This window comes from Rattus rattus, chromosome 2, assembly GCF_011064425.1.
Source record: "Rattus rattus isolate New Zealand chromosome 2, Rrattus_CSIRO_v1, whole genome shotgun sequence".
Lineage (NCBI taxonomy): Eukaryota > Metazoa > Chordata > Mammalia > Rodentia > Muridae > Rattus > Rattus rattus.
Genome location: NC_046155.1, coordinates 11277495 through 11295640, shown reverse-complemented (window position 1 = coordinate 11295640; position 18146 = coordinate 11277495). Strand labels below are relative to the sequence as shown.

Here is an 18146-nt window from a genome sequence, read left to right as displayed (position 1 = left end):
CCAATGGAATAGAATTGAAGACCCAGAAATGAACCCGCACACCTATGGTAACTTGATTTTGACAAAGGAGCCAAAAACATCCAATGGAAAAAAAATAGCATTTTCAGCCAATCGTGCTGGTTCAACTGGAGGTCAACATGTAGAAGAATGCAGATTGATCCATGCTTATCACCCTGTACAAAGCTTAAGTCCAAGTGGATCAAGCACCTCCACATCAAACCAGATACACTTAAACTAATAGAAGAAAAAGTGGGGAAGCATCTCGAACACATGGGCACTGGAGAAAATTTCCTGAACAAAACACCAATGCCTTATGCTCTAAGATCAAGAATCAACAAATGGGAACTCACAAAACTGCAAAGCTTCTGTAAGGCAAAGGACACTTTTGTTAGGGCAAAACAGCAACCAACAGATTGGGGAAAGATCTTTACCAATCCTAGAACAGATAGAGGACTTATATCCAAAATATACAAAGACTGCAGGGAGACAAATAATCCTATTAAAAATGAGGTTCAGAGCTAAACAAAGAATTCACAGCCGAGGAATGCCGAATGGCTGAGAAACACCTAAAGAAATGTCCAACATCTTTAGTCATAAGGGAAATGGAAATCAAAACAACCCTGAAATTTCACCTCACACCAGTGAGAATGGCTAAGATAAAAAACTCAGGTGACAGCAAATGCTGGTGAGGATGTGGAGAAAGAGGAACACTCCTCCATTGTTGGTAGGATTGCAGACTGGTACAACCATTCTGGAAATCAGTCTGGAGGTTCCTCAGAAAATTGGACATTGAACTACCTGAGGACCCAGCTATACCTCTCTTGGACATATACCCAAAAGATGCCCCAACATATAACAAAGACACATGCTCCACTATGTTCATAGCAGCCTCATTTATAATAGCCAGAAGCTGGAAAGAACCAGATGCCCTTCAACAGAGGAATGGATACAGAAAATGTGGTACATCTACACAATGGAATATTACTCAGCTATCAAAAACAATGACTTCATGAAATTCATAGGCAAATGGATGGAACTGGAAAATATCATCCTGAGTGAGGTAACCCAATCACAGAAAAACACACATGGTATGCACTCATTGATAAGTGGCTATTAGCCCAAATGCTTGAATTATCCTAGATGCACAGAACACATGAAACTCAAGAAGGATGACCAAAATGCAAATGCTTCACTCCTTCTTTAAAAGGGGAACAAGAATACGGTTGGGAGGGAATAGGGAGGCAAAGTTTAGAACAGAGGCAGAAGGAGCATTCAGAGCCTGCCCCACATGTGGCCCATACATATACAGCCACCAAACTAGATAAGATGGATGAAACAAAGAAGTGCAGGCCGACAGGAACTGGATGTAGATCTCTCTTGAGAGACACAGCCAGAATACTGCAAATACATAGGCAAATGCTATCATTAAACCACTGAACTGAGAACGGGACCCCCGTTGAAGGAATCAGAGAAAGGACTGAAAGAGCTGAAGTGGCTCGAGACCCCATATGAACAACAATGCCAACCAACCAGAGCTTCCAGGGACTAAGCCACTACCCAAAGACTATACATGGACTGACCCTGGACTCCAACCTCATAGGTAGCAATGAACTGCCTAGTAAGAGCACCAGTGGAAGGGGAAGCCCTTGGTCGTGCCAAGGTTAGACCTACAGTGCAGGAGATTGTTGTGGGGAGTGGTAATGGGGGGGAGGATGGGGAGGAGAACACCCATATAGAAGGGGATGGGGAGAGGGGTTAGGGGGCTGATGGACAGGAAACCAGGAAAGGGAATAACATTTGAAGTGTAGATAAGAAATACCCATTTAATAAAGATGGGGGAAAAAAAGAATGAACAGGTGAGAGCTTAATATTGAATAATAGTTAAAGTGTAAACAATGATCTGAGTGGCACCGCTATTTCTCTTCCAGGCTTGTCTGCAATTTTTCTAAGTTGTTGATAATAGAATCAGAAGACACTTAGCAATATTCCACATAAATAATATGAATAATAAATTCCAGCTGAGTGAATTATGTGTTGCCAAGAAAAAAAAAAGAAACATTAAAAACATAACAAATGGGGCTGGAGAGCTGACTCAGAAGTTCAGAGTACTTGTTGCTCTTGGACTGGCCTTCGTTTCAGTTCCCAGCACCACATTGTAACTCACAGCAATCCTAACTCAAGTTCCAGGGGATCCAATGTCCTCTTCTCACAGTCACAGGCAGAGGACAACAAGTTGTGTACATATACACATCATACAAAAACCATATAAAATGCCAAAAATACATGTAAAAAAACACAAAAAGTAATACATAAAACAAAAACAGTGTTGTTTGGATTCCTTTTAGAATTCTCCATAACTATAGTTGTACCTGATATATAGCCATCGTGTCTCTCTCTCTCTCTCTCTCTCTCTCTCTCTCTCTCTCTCTCTCTCTCTCTCCTCCTCCCCTCCTCCTCCTCCTCCTCCTCTCTCTCTCTCTCTCTCTCTCTCTCCTCCTCCCTCCCTCCTCCTCCTCCTCCTCTCTCTCTCTCTCTCTCTCTCTCTCTCTCTCTCTCTCTCTGCGTTTGTGTTTGTCTGTATTTCTCACATATATCCGACAAATTTTCTATGTAGAAATATTTCGTACCCTCAACAATAATGGGTTATTTAAAGACATAAATCTTTATGAAAAGACGTCTATCATCTGATTCATGAGTACATTCACTAGCACAGTTGTTGCTCAGTGGTGTTTACCAATTGGTGAGTAGTAGGTAATAGAGAACATTATTAAATCATTCAGTGTAGTGAGATGGATAGGTAAAATCAGGGACACTGTGAGTATGTACATCCTTTGGTAAGACACGTGTGAAGAATGAAGAATAAATTGATGAAGACTTGAGCTGGAAGGTAATTGATGGAAATGACAAGAATGATCATGTATACATCATATTTACATGTAGATAAATAACTACCAAAAATTGGTAGAGATCGCCATGTATGCCTAAAATCTCAGCACAAGGCCAGCCTCTGTTACATAGTGAGTTAGAGGCCAGCCTGGGCTACACAAGATTGTACATCAAAAGACCAAAGAAATTTTTGGTTCAAACTGTCAACACCTTAAGGGATAGATAAACAGCAGTTTGACTGATAAATTGAGAAGTTGAGGCTTTAATAAAACTAAATGAATAGCCTTGTGGGTGAGGGAAGCAGTAATATGCAAGTCTGGATGGTAGAAGAGTAGCAGAAACAGATGAAATACTGAAACTTAGTTTCAGAGTAATAGAGACAAGTTAAAACTTAGTTTTTTGACTTCTGTTCTGACATGGTATAAGAGCGATCATCATTAAATGAAGAAGGTCAAGACACCAGGAGAATTATTTTGAGATAGAATTAAGGCAGGTAACTCTTCATGCCTATACTTAGGAGGGGAAAGTAAGGATCAAAATTAGAGAGCCTAACGATTAGTCAGAAAGAGCAGCAGATGCCTATAGTGGAAAAAAATTAAACAAAAAGAAAGTAGTTAACCAATAGAAATCGCTCATGTTGGCTTGGGAAAGAGAAGAGAAAATGGCATCTAAATGAATGCAAACTCTGAAGAGGCATTTCCCAGAGGATGTGGGCAGAGGACCAGAGTATTGCAAAGGTGTTGTGATATTTAAAAAACCAAAGGTCTTGGATGACTGATCACAGTGGGTTAGTGATAGTTTTTCATCTTAAGGTTAAAGAGTAGGGCTCAGACTTTGGAGAGCACCAAGAATGTAATGGCAGGATGGAACTAAATTCAGATTGGGGAGAGCAGCTTTTTGCTCAAATTGCAGAATTCACCTTTCCAAATAAAGCTCAAATATCCTATATTTGAGAGAAGAGGAGAGATTGATCCTGAGAATGGATGGGTGGAGAAGGTATGGGATAACTCGGCAAAAACACCACTCCTATGTCTAGTGTGTAGGACTTTGTCACAATACTCTAATAAGCATTGTCCCCTGTACTAAATGTCTTTATATTCACTTCTAATCGTCAAAGCATGGAAATGAAGAACAGACCAGTGAGGGGATGTCTAGTAGACAGGTTTAACTAATCTATTAGTAAATTTTCCTGCAGATGAAAGTGGGTGTGTTTGCCCTGAAGAGGCTATACTTCACCATGGTCAAAGCTCAGGAGAGCAGCTGCACCACACTAATTCATCAGGTTCCGGGACAGTGATCAGGGAACAGTGTATGATATGAAAGGAACAGTGACGATAGGCATCCTAGAAAAGGAGAAGACACACCTGATTTTTTTTTTTACTTATTCACTCTACATCCTGCTCACTGCCCTTCTCCTGGTCACCCCCTTTTGTTGGGGCGATACCCTTGAAACCCTCCACTATTGATGTTATTATGATTAGAGTTAAGTATGACTGGGTTCATGGAAAATCCCCACCCAGCTGCAGAAGACTAATACAAATCTGGTGGTCAGGATGGATAATGATATGATAAAGTTCTGACCTTGCTGAGAAATACATCTGACGTCAAGATGCCCAATGATGACCTGTAACCTTTCTGAAAAACCAACATCCAGTTGACATCAGCTGACCACAAGAATACTGTGTCCTTGGTCTGTGTAAAATTGCGCACTTCCCTCCTCCCTCTGCTACTGAATTTATTGTATAAATTCAGCCTTGGGAAAAATAAAATTGTCGCCTTGATCAGACTCTTGTCTTGGTATCCTTCTTCATGTCTCTTGTCCCGCATTCTCTTCCAGGTACCCTCAGCACTCTCATTGACACCCCTTCCCACAACTCTTCTTCTATCTTCCTTCCCCTTCTTCACTGAGTGTGTGGGGACCCTTTGGATGCCCTCCTGTCCTGGCACTTTATGTCTCTGTGAGGCTACCTCACCCACTGAGGCCACACAAGGCAACCCAGCTAGTAGAATATACCCCACTTAAAGGCAGCAGGTGTTCCCATAGCCCCTGCTTCAGAAGTTCAGGATGGTCTTCTCAGAAAAGCCAGTCTTCTTCAGACCTCAAGCAGGCCTTTCTCTCTGTGCTGTTTTGGCCTTGAGAACAAAGGAAACTTCCAGACAATGAAATACCACATCTTAGCTGTGTCTTCAGCAGAAGAGTTCATTGAGGAACTGTAGAATTCACAGCTGTAAAGGAACAAAGGCCTTGTGCATGCTGATGAGCACTGGAGAAGCCAGGATAGTTAAACAGGAGGCTTACATTTCCGCTGTAATCGGATGAGTAGCTGTACTTCAGAGAATGCCAGAAATGATGTAGGTTTACAACCTGGGGATCCTTTGCTCTTTGATGAGACAGGCTCTGCTCACGTCTCCTAGAATTCTTTTTTCTTATCTCAGAGTTTTACCGAAAATCCTGAGCACTGCTTTTAGACCATAAAATCCACCTTCATGAGTGATGTTACTTGTCCTTTAACACAACCTAAGGGATATCTATGCTATCTTAGGGCCAGGCCAATGCTGACACCCCCAGGCATTGTGTTTACCTAAAACAAGCTCCCTAGAGCCTAAATATTGGGCAGCGTAGTGTCTCTGCGTCAACAGTACACATTCTTGTGAAAAAGTCAGGTGTACTTTATGAAGGATATCAATGTAACACTAAATTGTTGTGTACTTGGGACTGAGTTCTTTGCTATTTGAATACTTTTTCTCCGAAACTGTGCTGTGCTTATATATGGCTAAAGGGATACAATCAGGGCCAGAATCTAGAAAACTTGGTCTAGCACCATAAACAACAAAATGGGGCTGAGCTGAGTTTCAGTCTTGTCCCTTCCTGAATCATTTTGTTATTGTTGTTGTTGTTGCTGTTGTTGTTGCTGCTGCTGCCGCTGCTGCTGTTGTTGTTATTGTTGTTGTTTAATTTGTTTCACCCTGCTGTGAAGCCTGCAGGGAATCACCACATTACAACCCTCTGTTGTGAGAGTGGCTCACACTGTCTCCCTAGGTTTCTTCTGGCTGACTCCAAGGAAAGAAGGAAGGAAGTTTACAGAATATGACTGTACGGTTGCTGCAGCTGGCTCTTCTATATCAAAGTCACCTTCTAAAAAGTGCCCACCCAAGGGCATGAAAGCCACAGGGACACTTGTCTTGATGACTGTATCCAGAGTTCATGATGGTCGAAGTCACTCCTGGTGTGTTGAAACTTTTCTGCTTGTTCCTTTCCTCATCTATTACTTTTCTAGAAGTGTCCAGTAATTCTCTGGACACATCCATCCACTGTTAGAGAAGTCTAGTGATCTAGAATAAGGTTAGAAAAGATGAGGAAGGCTCTACACAATTAACTAATGAGTGCTGAAATATTGTGTGCAGCCTTTTCCCCACAAATGCTGAAGGGTTACTGAAAAAAAGTATGAATTACAGGGTACCAAAAATACTATAAAATGGCCAATTGTTACAATTAATTATACAATACAATAGTGTGTTCAGTAATGTATAAGCCTATAATAAAGTAATATATCAAAAATGAAAGGTCATGATTACTATTATCATCCTTTACTATACATTGTGAAATGTTTTATTCATCAATATTACTATGACTTGTAATATCATTAGTAATTAAGGTAGTTCATTAAATACTTAGAAGGAAGACAGGTCTTTCAGAAAACCTTTCTCTCATCTTAATGGGTTCCCCCAGCTTGTTACTGTTTTCTGCTCAACTCCTAAACAACTAAATTTCAAGAACATGAACTTGGGCGTTACATGGAGCTGATGGGTGTTGCAACTCATTACCCCAGCCCTCAGACTCTTGAAACTGGTCCTATTAGTGATTTTGCTGAAGTTACTGGGAGTTTCTTTTTTCTTTTTTTTTTTTTTTTTTTTTGAAGGGGAGGGAGTTTCTGATATAGAAAGTTCAGGCACACTCACATGTCCACAGACTGTAAGCACCACTTCTTGTGCAGTGAGAACAGAAGGAAGAGCTGAGGACAGTTAGAAGTTCACAAGAAGGCATGAAAGGTCAGACTGGGAGAAGCCAGAATTAAGCTGTTAGGGATCCTGAGAACTCAGCTGGAAGTGACTAGGTGTCAAGGCACACAGGCTCAGGTAGGTAACCCTGAAGAGGCTTCCCTCTGTATATCTCACTCTGTTTCTGGGACTGAGTTACAAGAACTCGCTGATGCTCATGAAAGCAATGGAGACACTGGGGCACCTCAGAACTAAATGGGCAAAGGGACAGGGCATCTGGCTTACCTCTGTCCTGGCTGTTTCTAGCTGAATGGTCTTTGTGATCACTGACGTAAGGAGCAAAACTCTCAGGTCATTCACTGATTGGGCAACCTATGGGCTGAGAAAAGCACACAGAACAGAAGGGAGCCAAGCTGAGCTCAGGAGATAAATTCCCCCAGGGAACATGGTCCTTCCTCATTCAGGAACATGATTGCTAGGGTCCTGACAAAACTTGAACCACAGCTTAGGAATCCAGGACTTCTCATTCCACCATACTCAGCTGCTTCTCCACACTGAAGAGACTTAGACATAGGCTGCTGCTGGCAGGTGGGAAAATAGGGAGAACAACCAGAGTCAGAGGCAGCTGGGGTCCCACACCCAACTGTGTGTAATCAATGGGGCAATAATGAGAACTTTGGCTATTTGTTTAACATTTATTTGATGTTGCCGTACACTGCATGAATTACTTCCACGTGTACATCAAACTTTGGATTCTGAATTTCCTACTAATTGCGATTTTATTAATTAACATAAATGATTGGTTTGGGGAATAAGAACACTAAACAATTATGTCTACTAAATTATGACAAAATGTGAAGTGGTAATCCTAAAATCTTATTAGACGCACAAAGCAGATAAATGGGGTTACATATTTTGAGTGGAATGTAGCAAGGATTGGAAAGCATTGAAGGTTGAATTTTACTATCTCATTATTAGCAAAGTAACTGGATGGGAAAAGTCAATGAATAAAGACAATGCACTTGTTCTAGGTGACATTGAGAATCAGTCAGAGCTACATTTACAAATTTTGTGTGGACATTTGGGCATTCCTGCAGGAATGTAGGAAATCAGGCTTTCCCTTCCTATGAGGTATTTATAATCTAAAATCATTGGGGTGTGTTAACATTATGAGGGAAGAACGCATGAATCTGAGATGTTGTGGTTTTATGTTTTCCTGTACCACCAGTTTCTTCTGCCAAAGGACACATCGAGAAGGCATGAAGATGCACAGTCTGGGGGTGTGGGCAGAACTAGGAAGGATAGTTTGTTTCTTTGTTGTTATTTTATGTTAAAAACCAAAGCACTTAGTGACTTACTGAAAATCATACAATATATTCTAATCATGGTTTCCCTTCCCCCATCTCCTCCTAGATCCTCTCCAACCATCCAATTTCTCTTTTGTCTCTGTCTCTGTCTCTCTCTCCATCTCTCTCTCTCTAGCTCTCTCTTTCTCTCTCTCTCTCTCTCTCTCTCTCTCTCTCTCTCTCTCTCTAACAAATAGGCAAAAAAAAGTAACAAAAGAGGAAAATGAAAAATAAATCAACCAAGCAAACAAAAACAAAACCAAATAAAACCAAACCACTACAATGGGCACAGTACTTCACAAGAGCTGAATCCATTTTCTCTTCCAACCAAGGGAGCTCCATCATGATTTCGCAATAGTCACCAATGAGACCATCATGATGATTTCACCAAAGAGAATCAACTTTCCCCAAACAGACAAACCCCAACCTATCCACCAGACAGCCTGAAGGAACATCTAAAGGCAGAGATCAAAGTGATGGTGGTAAAACCCACTCGGAACATTCTGGAGTGGGAAGAAGGCTGAGAGTGAGGTGCTATGTATTGGGACAAGAGATAAATTTGAGGGTGGGGGAACCTCAGTTTTGACAGAGTGATCACAAGGCCTGTAGACTGATGGAAGCTCTTTTGGCAAGTGGCTCAAATCACTAAAACCTTCTGAAATTGGCAAATATTTCCCTTTATTGCACTGAACTTGGACTGTACCCCAATGACTTTATTCCAGGAGTCATTGAGATTTTGTTGTTTAATTATTTTTTGGATTTTTTTTCATTTTTGAAGAGTACTTGCCAAGTATTTTATTGATGAAAATAACTGAAGCTAGAGTCTAGGAGCTTTGAGTATAGAACGCCCTTGTCCTCTTTAGTGAAAAGATATGGTACAAAACCACCACTGGTTTTCTACTCTGTTTTAATTCTAGATTCACCTAATGGAGCTTTCTGGGGTAAAGGGAAAAGAAGTATTTTTTGCTGTGAGTTGTTTCTCGGTCTTGTCTATACTAACACTATGTGTGGGTCTCTGTGCTACCCAGTCTCAGAACTTAATGGAACTAATTGACTTACCTTGAATACAATCCACTGTATTCCTTTGAAATACATGTAGCAAAAGTTGATAAAATTGCTTATCAACATTATAAGAGCTCTGAGTCTATGAGATGAAAGTGGTGTCAGGAAGAAAAAATTCCCTTTTAATATGGAGGCAAGGGATCCCCTAAATGAACAACAGGACTAAAGGTGCTATGGAGCTTGACAGAGAGGCTGGCCCTGTGTGGTATTCTGTGGGCTCTGGATGATGTGAGGAGAGGTTTTCACATTCTAGGCTCAGAATGAGAGGGCTTTCAGATGGCTCTATTTCCCACAAGAGGAGATTTGTAAACCATGCACTCAAGCTCAGCCCAGCCAGGAGATGCTAGGAAGGGTCATGAGCATGCAAAAGGTTCAAGGACAGAAATCCCTAAAGGTGACCTGAGGCACTGGCAGAACCACATCCCCTCCAGAATGACCTTTCTTCTGTCTCTGCCAAGCTTTTCCAGGGTCTGTGTGCTCACTGGGATGTTGTAGAAGGTGGCAAAGCATGGGCACCATGGGAAAAGTAGAGAGGTCCTTCTTGCCCGTGCTGGTTTAATCATCCTTCTTCCTTCTTTCAACAGGCAACCCAGATCATGTGTGCTGTGATGGTGTTGGCTCTGGGAATCATTTTGGCATCTGTTCCCTTCATCCCACATTTTACCTCAGTGTTTTCTGTCCTGTTAAAATCTGGATACCCATTTGTAGGACCTTTGTTTGTAAGTAGACTTCTGTGGGGATTAAGATGGGGAGGACAGAGAAGGGAGTTGTCACCTAGCTGTACTTCTGTCTACTGTGAAAAAGAGGTCGGTGGTAGACCTTGTTCTCCTATCTGTCATTGGAGAAGGCCTTAGTGTAAAAGGGCAGCAGTTATTAAAAATCTGGATATCTATGTGGCTATGAACTATATACTCAATATCTGTCACTTCTCAGAAATATGACTTCAACCTAGGTACTCAAATGAATGTAATAATAGAAATCTCAAAAAAATGCCCCTAAAATCCCTCCATAGAAGGAAAAACAATAGAACAATAGCTTCTCTCTTTTTTTTAATTTCCCTGGGAAATTTTCTGAATTTTTTTTTTATTTTTGGAGCACAGAAGTTCATTAACTACAGTGTGTGACTACGTGTGTGTGTGTGTGTGTGTGCCTGTATGCATGTGCACACATGCCTTTCTCTCTCCTCTCTCTCTCTCTTTCTCTCTCTCTCTCTCTCTCTCTCTCTCTCTCTCTCTTTCTCTCTCTTTCTGGGTGTGGGTGTGTCTGTGGGTGTGAATGTGTCTTCCCGTGTGAGTGTGGGTGTATGGTCATTCATGGTCTCCATTTGGGATTGTAACAAGGTCTCTAAGAAAAATTCACCAGGTCAAGCGTGACAACCATGTACATACAAAATGTATGTGTGTGTGAGGGTTACAATCACTAGAAGCCTCCAACACCTCAGATATTAAGCTTTTATTTCAGGTGATAAACATTGCAGCAAAATTAGTGCAACACTGAACAAAGACTGACATCTGGTATCAATACAGAAGTATTCATGTCTAAGAAAACATAATACAAAAAGAGAAATGGGCTCTGGGAGAATTAATATGTTTTTGAGACTGGACAGTGAAGGAATACTGGTGGTTTTGACTTCTGAAAGTAAATTGGTTTTGGTGGGCCTTACAAAGAGGTATAGAGGGGGGAAAGCATTTGCCAGACCAGTTGCTGCATGTGGTATCAGGAGATAAATGAGTTTGCTTACAAGAAAAAAAAAACAGAAAATCACATATGGTACAGCAGCAACAATATGATCCATCACCTAATTAGACTTATAACTGCCATGTCCAAATGTCTGTCTTCTGCTTAGGCAAACAGAAAAGTTACACAAAGAGTTGATTGAAACCATTACCCTGAATCTTTCATGTTCTTGATGGTGGCACTCCCTCCAGAACTTTTCCAAGAGAATGATTACTGATTTTGATTCATTATTTTCCCAAGTAGAGGCACATATAATAATTTCTACTGACCATTCTAATCACAACATGCCATCACACACAGATCAGGGAATCAATATGCAGATTTTTGTCAACTCCTCAGTGTATGTGTTCCAATTACACATATCGACTGAGGAAGCACAGTCTGCTTATGTATCTAGGAACAAAGCTGGTTTGTGAGTGTCAACCTGTGAACCACTATCCTGTTAACTCTGCTGATTCCAAAATCAAGTACCCCAACTGGTACCCACACAAGGTTGCTAAATATTGAATGCTCATTCAGATTCAGTTTAATCCACTTTAATCTTGATGTTATTTCTTCCAGCTTTGTAGATAGTATTTATAATAGAAAAGGAAATCGGAGAAATGTGCACAAGCTCTAGGAAAAAGTTAAAAATACAACTATTCTTTTTTATTTTTCAATCAGGAAGAAAAAGAAAGAGATGTCCTAATTTTTTTCTTAGTAAATGTTGAGTATTCTTGGCTAGATTTTTGGTGAAACTTTTGGTTGCACTTAGGAGGGAAGAAAGGTACTTCATCTTGACATGCCTGTGCTAAGCGATATGCCATGGGCTTAAATGCAAAAACAAAACTATGCAAATGAAATATGGGGTCACATAAAGACTTTATTTGGAGGTCAATATTTTGTATGCTCCTTGAGACTTCATAAGAGGTGACTTGTCTTCATGTTCTTATGAATAAAATGGATGCATAAAGTCCCATGCCACATGCACAGATTAAGATCTCAGGCACTAACCAGTACCTCCTGCAGCTAAGTGCAAAGAATAAGAAGAAATGATACCCATTTCCCCCACTATAACCCTATGAAACATGCTTCTAGTTTTTTGAGAAAATATCTTGGACTCTTTGACCACTACATAAATTGGAATTTACGGGTCTGTGCTTTGGCTGAAGCAAAATCAGGAGCAAGCTATAGACACCAGCCAGCCAACATGGTTTTCATGGTTGTTGATTAACCACCACACACACATATTAAACATTGCTGTCACACAATAAATGGCTTTTTAAAATCATGTTAAAGACTGGTCTTCTGTTATATAATTTCTACTTAATTCTTATGAAGTCAGTTATTTCTCATATGCAGGGTTACACAGTGACTCTGAAGATATACTGGATTTATTCTTTGAGTCCTGAGACAGGAAAATCACATTCTAGAAAAAAAGAAAATATATCAAGTTTCAAATTTTACTCAGATTTAACTGAATAAATGTGGGGCTATTTACCTCTACCTATGGATAAATGGATATAGTTATTAAATATTATTTCCTTCAAATATAATTTCATGTTCATCATGTAGTAGCCATTCACAACATATAGTAAGACTTTGGCTAGTGAAAAGTATTCAGTTGAGCTAAGCTTTGTGTGACTTGACTTAACAACATGTCCTTAGTATCTTTGAGGTAAGGAAGATTTTCAAGAATCTCAAAGCGGGCTAAGAACATTCAAGTGTTCAACTAGCCATGGCCAAGTTTAGACTATTAGAGGATAGTTACTCTTAGAGACGTTTCGCTGATTAGAAGGGAGGCAGTTGTGTTCTAGTTTGAGTAAGCAGTATCAACAGGGATCCCTGACTACAGGAAAACTTGGAGTTCTGCCAGAAGACACATTTAACTTCCTCAAACTAAAATTGCTTATTTGGGAAAAAACAAACTATGTGATGTACAACTATTTCTTGCCCAGGTACCCCTCATCATCTATACTTCTGTCTCCTCTCTCCAATAACTACTGAGGTCTCACTATGAAAAATCCATGTGATCTACATTTCAAGATGACTGATTATTCTGCTTGATATTCTTAGCAGCATTGACAAATATATCCCACAAGAACACCAGGCAAGTTTCAAGAGGCCTCTAGCATACTCACTCCAGAGAAATCAGAAAAACTCTGCTTCCACCACAGTATGGTAGTGAGGACAGCCAGGCCAAGCTCCAACACACTGCTGATCAGCATCAATGAAAAGACTCCCTAAATTCAAAAGAAGAGAGGTTGGTGAGACCGAGTCAGCTGAAGCCCTCGTACCTGGGTGGGAGGTGACTGTAGCGATGAAACCATATCCACCATCAGAGATGCCATCAAGAAAGGAATGGCTCTCCCCAAACCTACAAATGGACTAAAATTGATGCCTAGTTCCTTCATTCCTTGGAGGAAGTAGATAAAGAGGACAAACTAAATAAACGAAACCATTTTTCTGCTACTTCTTACTCTTCTTAGGCACGGATCCTGACTACACTGTTCATTGAATGAGGGAATAGAGAGGAGTCGTGATCCCAGGTCAGAGTCACAGCTCCTGCCTCTTATGTCTCTTCTGCTGTTAGTGTGCGGCTGGGCAAATCTCTGCTTTTATCACACACCTGTGTAGTATTCCCTCTGCAGATTCTTGTGAGGGTTAGTGAGGTTCTGACCATGCAAGCTCTTTGTAAAAGTTAGCTTTGATAGAACCTTCTTCCTTTTCATGCATCTTTTGGGGGGGGTGAAAAGGCAGAAAAGCAATCCAGTTTCTAAGTCTGTGACATCACAAATCAACTCAAAAGGTCTCAGCCATGACTGATCTCCTACGATGTCTTTCATGAAGACCATTTGATAGGAAGGAAGATGAGGGTCACACTGTAAACTCTTTATTTATTGGCATACACACACACACACACACACACACACACACACACACACACACACACACACACGTAGAAGAGAGATGGAACATGCCTCCAATACCTAGACACTGTCCCAGCAAATACACACCAGCCAGTCTCTGACTTACAACGTGAAACTATTCCATGATGCCATCATTCTTTGTGGTCTACCCAGATTCTTCCCCAATGCTTCATGCTTCTAAAATCAGGCTTAGTAATTCCAGATATTAATTTACTCATATTGTTATGCATCTAATGCAAATATTCTTTTTATTACTGTGGTTTTCTTAACTAAGGAAGACTCCCTGGGCCCAGCACTATCAGGAACTTAGAAAACCTGTGGTTGAGGAGAACTGACTATCTGTCCCTAGTCCAACTGTGTCTTACTCATCTGACTTTTAAGGTTACAGGACAATGAATGTGTTTCCAATAAGATAGAGGTCCTTCACATAACTGCAGTTACTCTTCTCCATGTCTCTGTATTTCTTTTCCTCTTCATTTAACAAGCTCATCTCTTTGTGCTGTAATGAAAACAGCAGTGAACTCACCTCCACACAGGCTTGGTTCTCCTTGCTGTTTTACTGAAGGGAGTAGATGCCCTGACTTCCCCCCACTTCCCCATTTCCCACACTGCTCCTCAGCACGTGCCTGAGGTTTGCTCAGCTCACTTCATGCCCGTATCACACGCATGCAACAGGGTTCATTCATTTCCTGCTCATCTGTTTTTTATTGTTTGTTTTGCTTTGTTGAAAAAATTAAAACAAGCGATAATTTTTGTTTTGTTTTGTTTTTCTGGTTCGCTTGCCTGTCTTAACTCACCATCCCATAGCCTAAGACTCTTGATTTCACAACCTCATCCTTTATGCCTCTAAAACTGCAGCATCTTCTTAATTCTTAAGAAATAGGGAGTGGTCTTTATAGTTTTATCATCTACTTAATTTGGTAATCTCTCCAAAAATTTTGCTATTACTACATGATCCCTCTGTGTAGAATTTCAACAATTCTTGCCTCTGTCTTCCATAGCTCTGACTCTGGCTTTATCTTAAATGCACAAAAAGGAATTAAAATGAAAATAAAAATGTCTATGAAAATGTCACAATGAAACCAATTACTTTATATGTTAGTTTTAAAATACTAATAAGTTAAAAGCGAAATTTCAAAAAAAAAAAAGAATGAATAGAGAGTTTTGAGGGAACAGAAGAAATCAGCTGTCAAAAGAAAATCTTTAAAACCTGGAACATTTCCTTTTGAATACTTACAGTCAGAGCAGCTTTGGCCGTGAAGCAGTTCTTGTCAGCCAGTTCATGGTGAAAGAAACGATAATAGTGTGGGGTTGTGACTGGTTGTTGTGTGGCAATCAGCTTACACTCCTGCAAGGCAGGCTCTAAAGCAGTCAGACTGACAGAGAGTATAACAAGGCCTATGAGAGCAGAGAGGATACTCAGGATGCTCAGAGCTAGGCTGCTGTGAACCTGGAATGACAACACACGTAAGATATTCCTCTCATTCACTGCGTTATAATAGGCCCTGCCACTTATATCTTTCAGGATCTAAGACTACAATATATTTTTCTGTGCCCTTTAGTGTCTACAAACATATAAATCCAGAAGGTAAATTATGATCAGATAAGTAGAATCCCATGCCAGACAGGACTTCAGAGGCAGAGAAGCTGCACCCTTGACTGCAAGTAGCATCCTGTGAGACCAGCCTGAAAAATCTCCAGTAAAGTGTAGCCAGATAGGAGTGAGGAGCCCAAATTTTCCCTATCTGCCAATACCTTCAGTGATATAGTTTAGATCTAGAATGCCTCCCCACTCCAACCCCCCAAAGAAACATGTGATGAAGACCTAATTCCCAGGCGGATGCTAGTGTGAAGTGGTAGAACCGTTAGCAAGTGTAGCCTGATTGAAGATTTGTCAAACCCTGTTTCCCAACACTCTCTGTCTCTCTATTGGTTCCCAAGGAACAGATTCACCCAGCCGTGCTTGAGAACTTCTTAAAATGTGAGCCCAAGTAAAGCATTCCTTTTTATAAATTGATTCATCCCATGTGTTTGTTGCAGAAGAGTAAATCTGACTCATACACTTAGAAACCTCCATGGAACCCTCAGGAGCACACAGAAGTGGCGGGTAAAGGAGTTAATCCCACCACCACCTGGCACACTACCTCTCTCTCAGGAGCTTGCACACCTGAAGATAAATGTGAGGATATGGTTTGTAGCGTTCAGGCCCTGTAATGTGTATAAGCATATGACGGGCTATGCTAAGAGTCAGGTACAGAAGACTCTATCTTATGTCAACACAGGACAAATGATTATACAATATAAATACAAACAGTGAGAGTAAGAAGGAAATCAGTCAAGACTGGATGAATGTGAAGACACAAGACCAGATATCTATCCCTACACTTAGTGTTCTCAAGTACCGAGTTCCTCAATGACTTCCTGCTGTCACCTTGGATCTCATGTCTATAGCATTCACAATGTAGGGAGATAAACTGATCTCAGAAGCAGCTTCCTTTTTTCATTGACTTATGAAATGTGAGAATTGAGCCAAGACCTTTCTATAGATTATAGATATATGTATGAAGATAATAGTATACCCATATGTCATATAATAGAGTATGATTTCACCTGATAAGCCACTTTTCTTTTCAGAATTAAATAAATCACTTAGTTCTGATGCTTCGGCCCACTAACAAGTCATACTCTTTAACATCTTGATCAGTAGTCACAATGGGGATGCTCAAAGTGAGTCCAGACAAAAGTGTCATAATTCATGTGTTATAGATCAAATGTGGAAGAAAACTCTTCATGTGAACAACATCTAATCTGTTTTCTTAAATTCTTTATTTAGTGGGTGAAATTATATAGCAAACTCACAATAGATATACCTTTTCTATAAACCTTTTTGTTCCACCACTGATAAATAAAATTTCAATGTTTTAAGACTTTTTGTTATTCTGACAAAATGCCTCCTGTGATCAGCCTGAGAGACTAATGAAATATTTTGGCTCACGACATTGATCAGGCCATGATCATGGAAAGGTGTAGAGGAATTTTAATCTAGCAACATGGTTGTTTTGACAAGCGATCACATCCAAAGACCTAGCTCTGTATAAACCTGCTGAAATGCAAACATGTCCTTAGTATACGCCTCTAAAGGTAAAATTAGCTTGTAGAGGGAAGCAAACTAATGTTTGAAAAGTGATGATAATTGAGAGGTAGACAAAGTGATGAATCAGAGAAAGATTTGACAGAGTTAGATAAGGGATACACCCAACTCTCATGAGAGCAGCACAAGAAAAAGAATCTACTTAAGAGCAATACAGGGAGGGAGAGAACCAGTCAGTTGGGAGTCAGTGCAGTGAGTGCAGTGCGGTGGAGTTGAGTTCATTCATGAATTCATGCAGTTCAGTGCAGGTCAGCAGAGGCAGGTGAAGCCAGAGAGTAAGAAGGCTACAGATTAGAACAAATTGCCAGAGTTAGTTTGAGGTTAAGCATTAGAAGCCAGGTTGAATCAGTGAGCTTGCAGAGGAATTTGAGCCAAAGCAGCCGAGTTGAACTGGCCAGCCAGAGTTCAGAAAGAATTAGAAAAGGTGAGCTTATTCAGCAGTAAGCGTCCGAGATGATAATCGCATCAAGTAAATAAAGGTGACATTTACAGAAAGGAGTTGGCAAAACATAAAAGATCACATCATGGCCAATGAAAGACAAAGAGAAAATGGTTTTTCCCCCTTTGCTTCCTTTAGAGTCCTTTAGAATCTTCAGCTTATTGGATGAATGGTCCCAAAGGTATGATTACTAATCTCCAAGGTAGCCTAATGCAGTGAAGTTGATGATACCAGAGCCGGTTATTTATAGATGGCATCATAAGGAAGCAGATATTTTTGCAAGAGATTCTTGGGCACTGATTGTCAATATCATATAGGCTTTTATTTGGGACACCAGGGTAGGAAGAACACACTCTGCACAGGGTTACAAAGAATTCAGAGTGAGCTCCTAAGTCTAATAAATAGCTATTCTAAACTTAGCTTCTAACATTCAATATGGAGAAACTGGCTTAGAAGTGTTCTTGGCTTGGCAGTGTTTTCACTAAGTTCCATCTCCATTAGTTGTAGGTTACGGCTGTAGTACTCACCAAAGGCTTAGTCATCTTTTTCTCTGTGATAACAGACAGAATTCCAGAGATGGCAAACTGCTCAGGGAAGAAAAAAAAAAATTGTCAAGC

At 40.4% G+C, this 18146-nt stretch overlaps 1 protein-coding gene and 1 pseudogene across 1 annotated transcript; one reads left to right on the top strand and one right to left on the bottom strand.

Moving 5' to 3' along the window:
* Positions 1–1832: 1832 nt before the first annotated feature.
* Positions 1833–10092, top strand: LOC116891637 (annotated as a pseudogene).
* A 638-nt stretch (positions 10093–10730) lies between these two features.
* Positions 10731–18071, bottom strand: LOC116891625 (membrane-spanning 4-domains subfamily A member 6D-like). The gene is made up of 4 exons (XM_032892832.1): positions 18057–18071; positions 15177–15389; positions 13151–13252; positions 10731–12438 (listed from the first exon to the last, which is right to left on the bottom strand). Exons 1-4 carry the CDS (start codon positions 18069–18071, stop codon positions 12355–12357), a joined length of 414 nt encoding a protein of 137 aa, XP_032748723.1. The 3' UTR covers positions 10731–12354.
* Positions 18072–18146: the final 75 nt, after the last annotated feature.

What these genes read in the sequence shown, in the direction of transcription:
- LOC116891625 (XM_032892832.1), bottom strand. An exon ending in CGGCCAAAGCTGCTCTGACT is followed by an intron (nt 13,253 to 15,176) that starts GTAAGTATTCAA and finishes TTTTGAATTTAG; the next exon opens with GGAGTCTTTTCATTGATGCT. An exon ending in GTTTTTCTGATTTCTCTGGA is followed by an intron (nt 12,439 to 13,150) that starts GTGAGTATGCTA and finishes CTTTTTTTCTAG; the next exon opens with AATGTGATTTTCCTGTCTCA.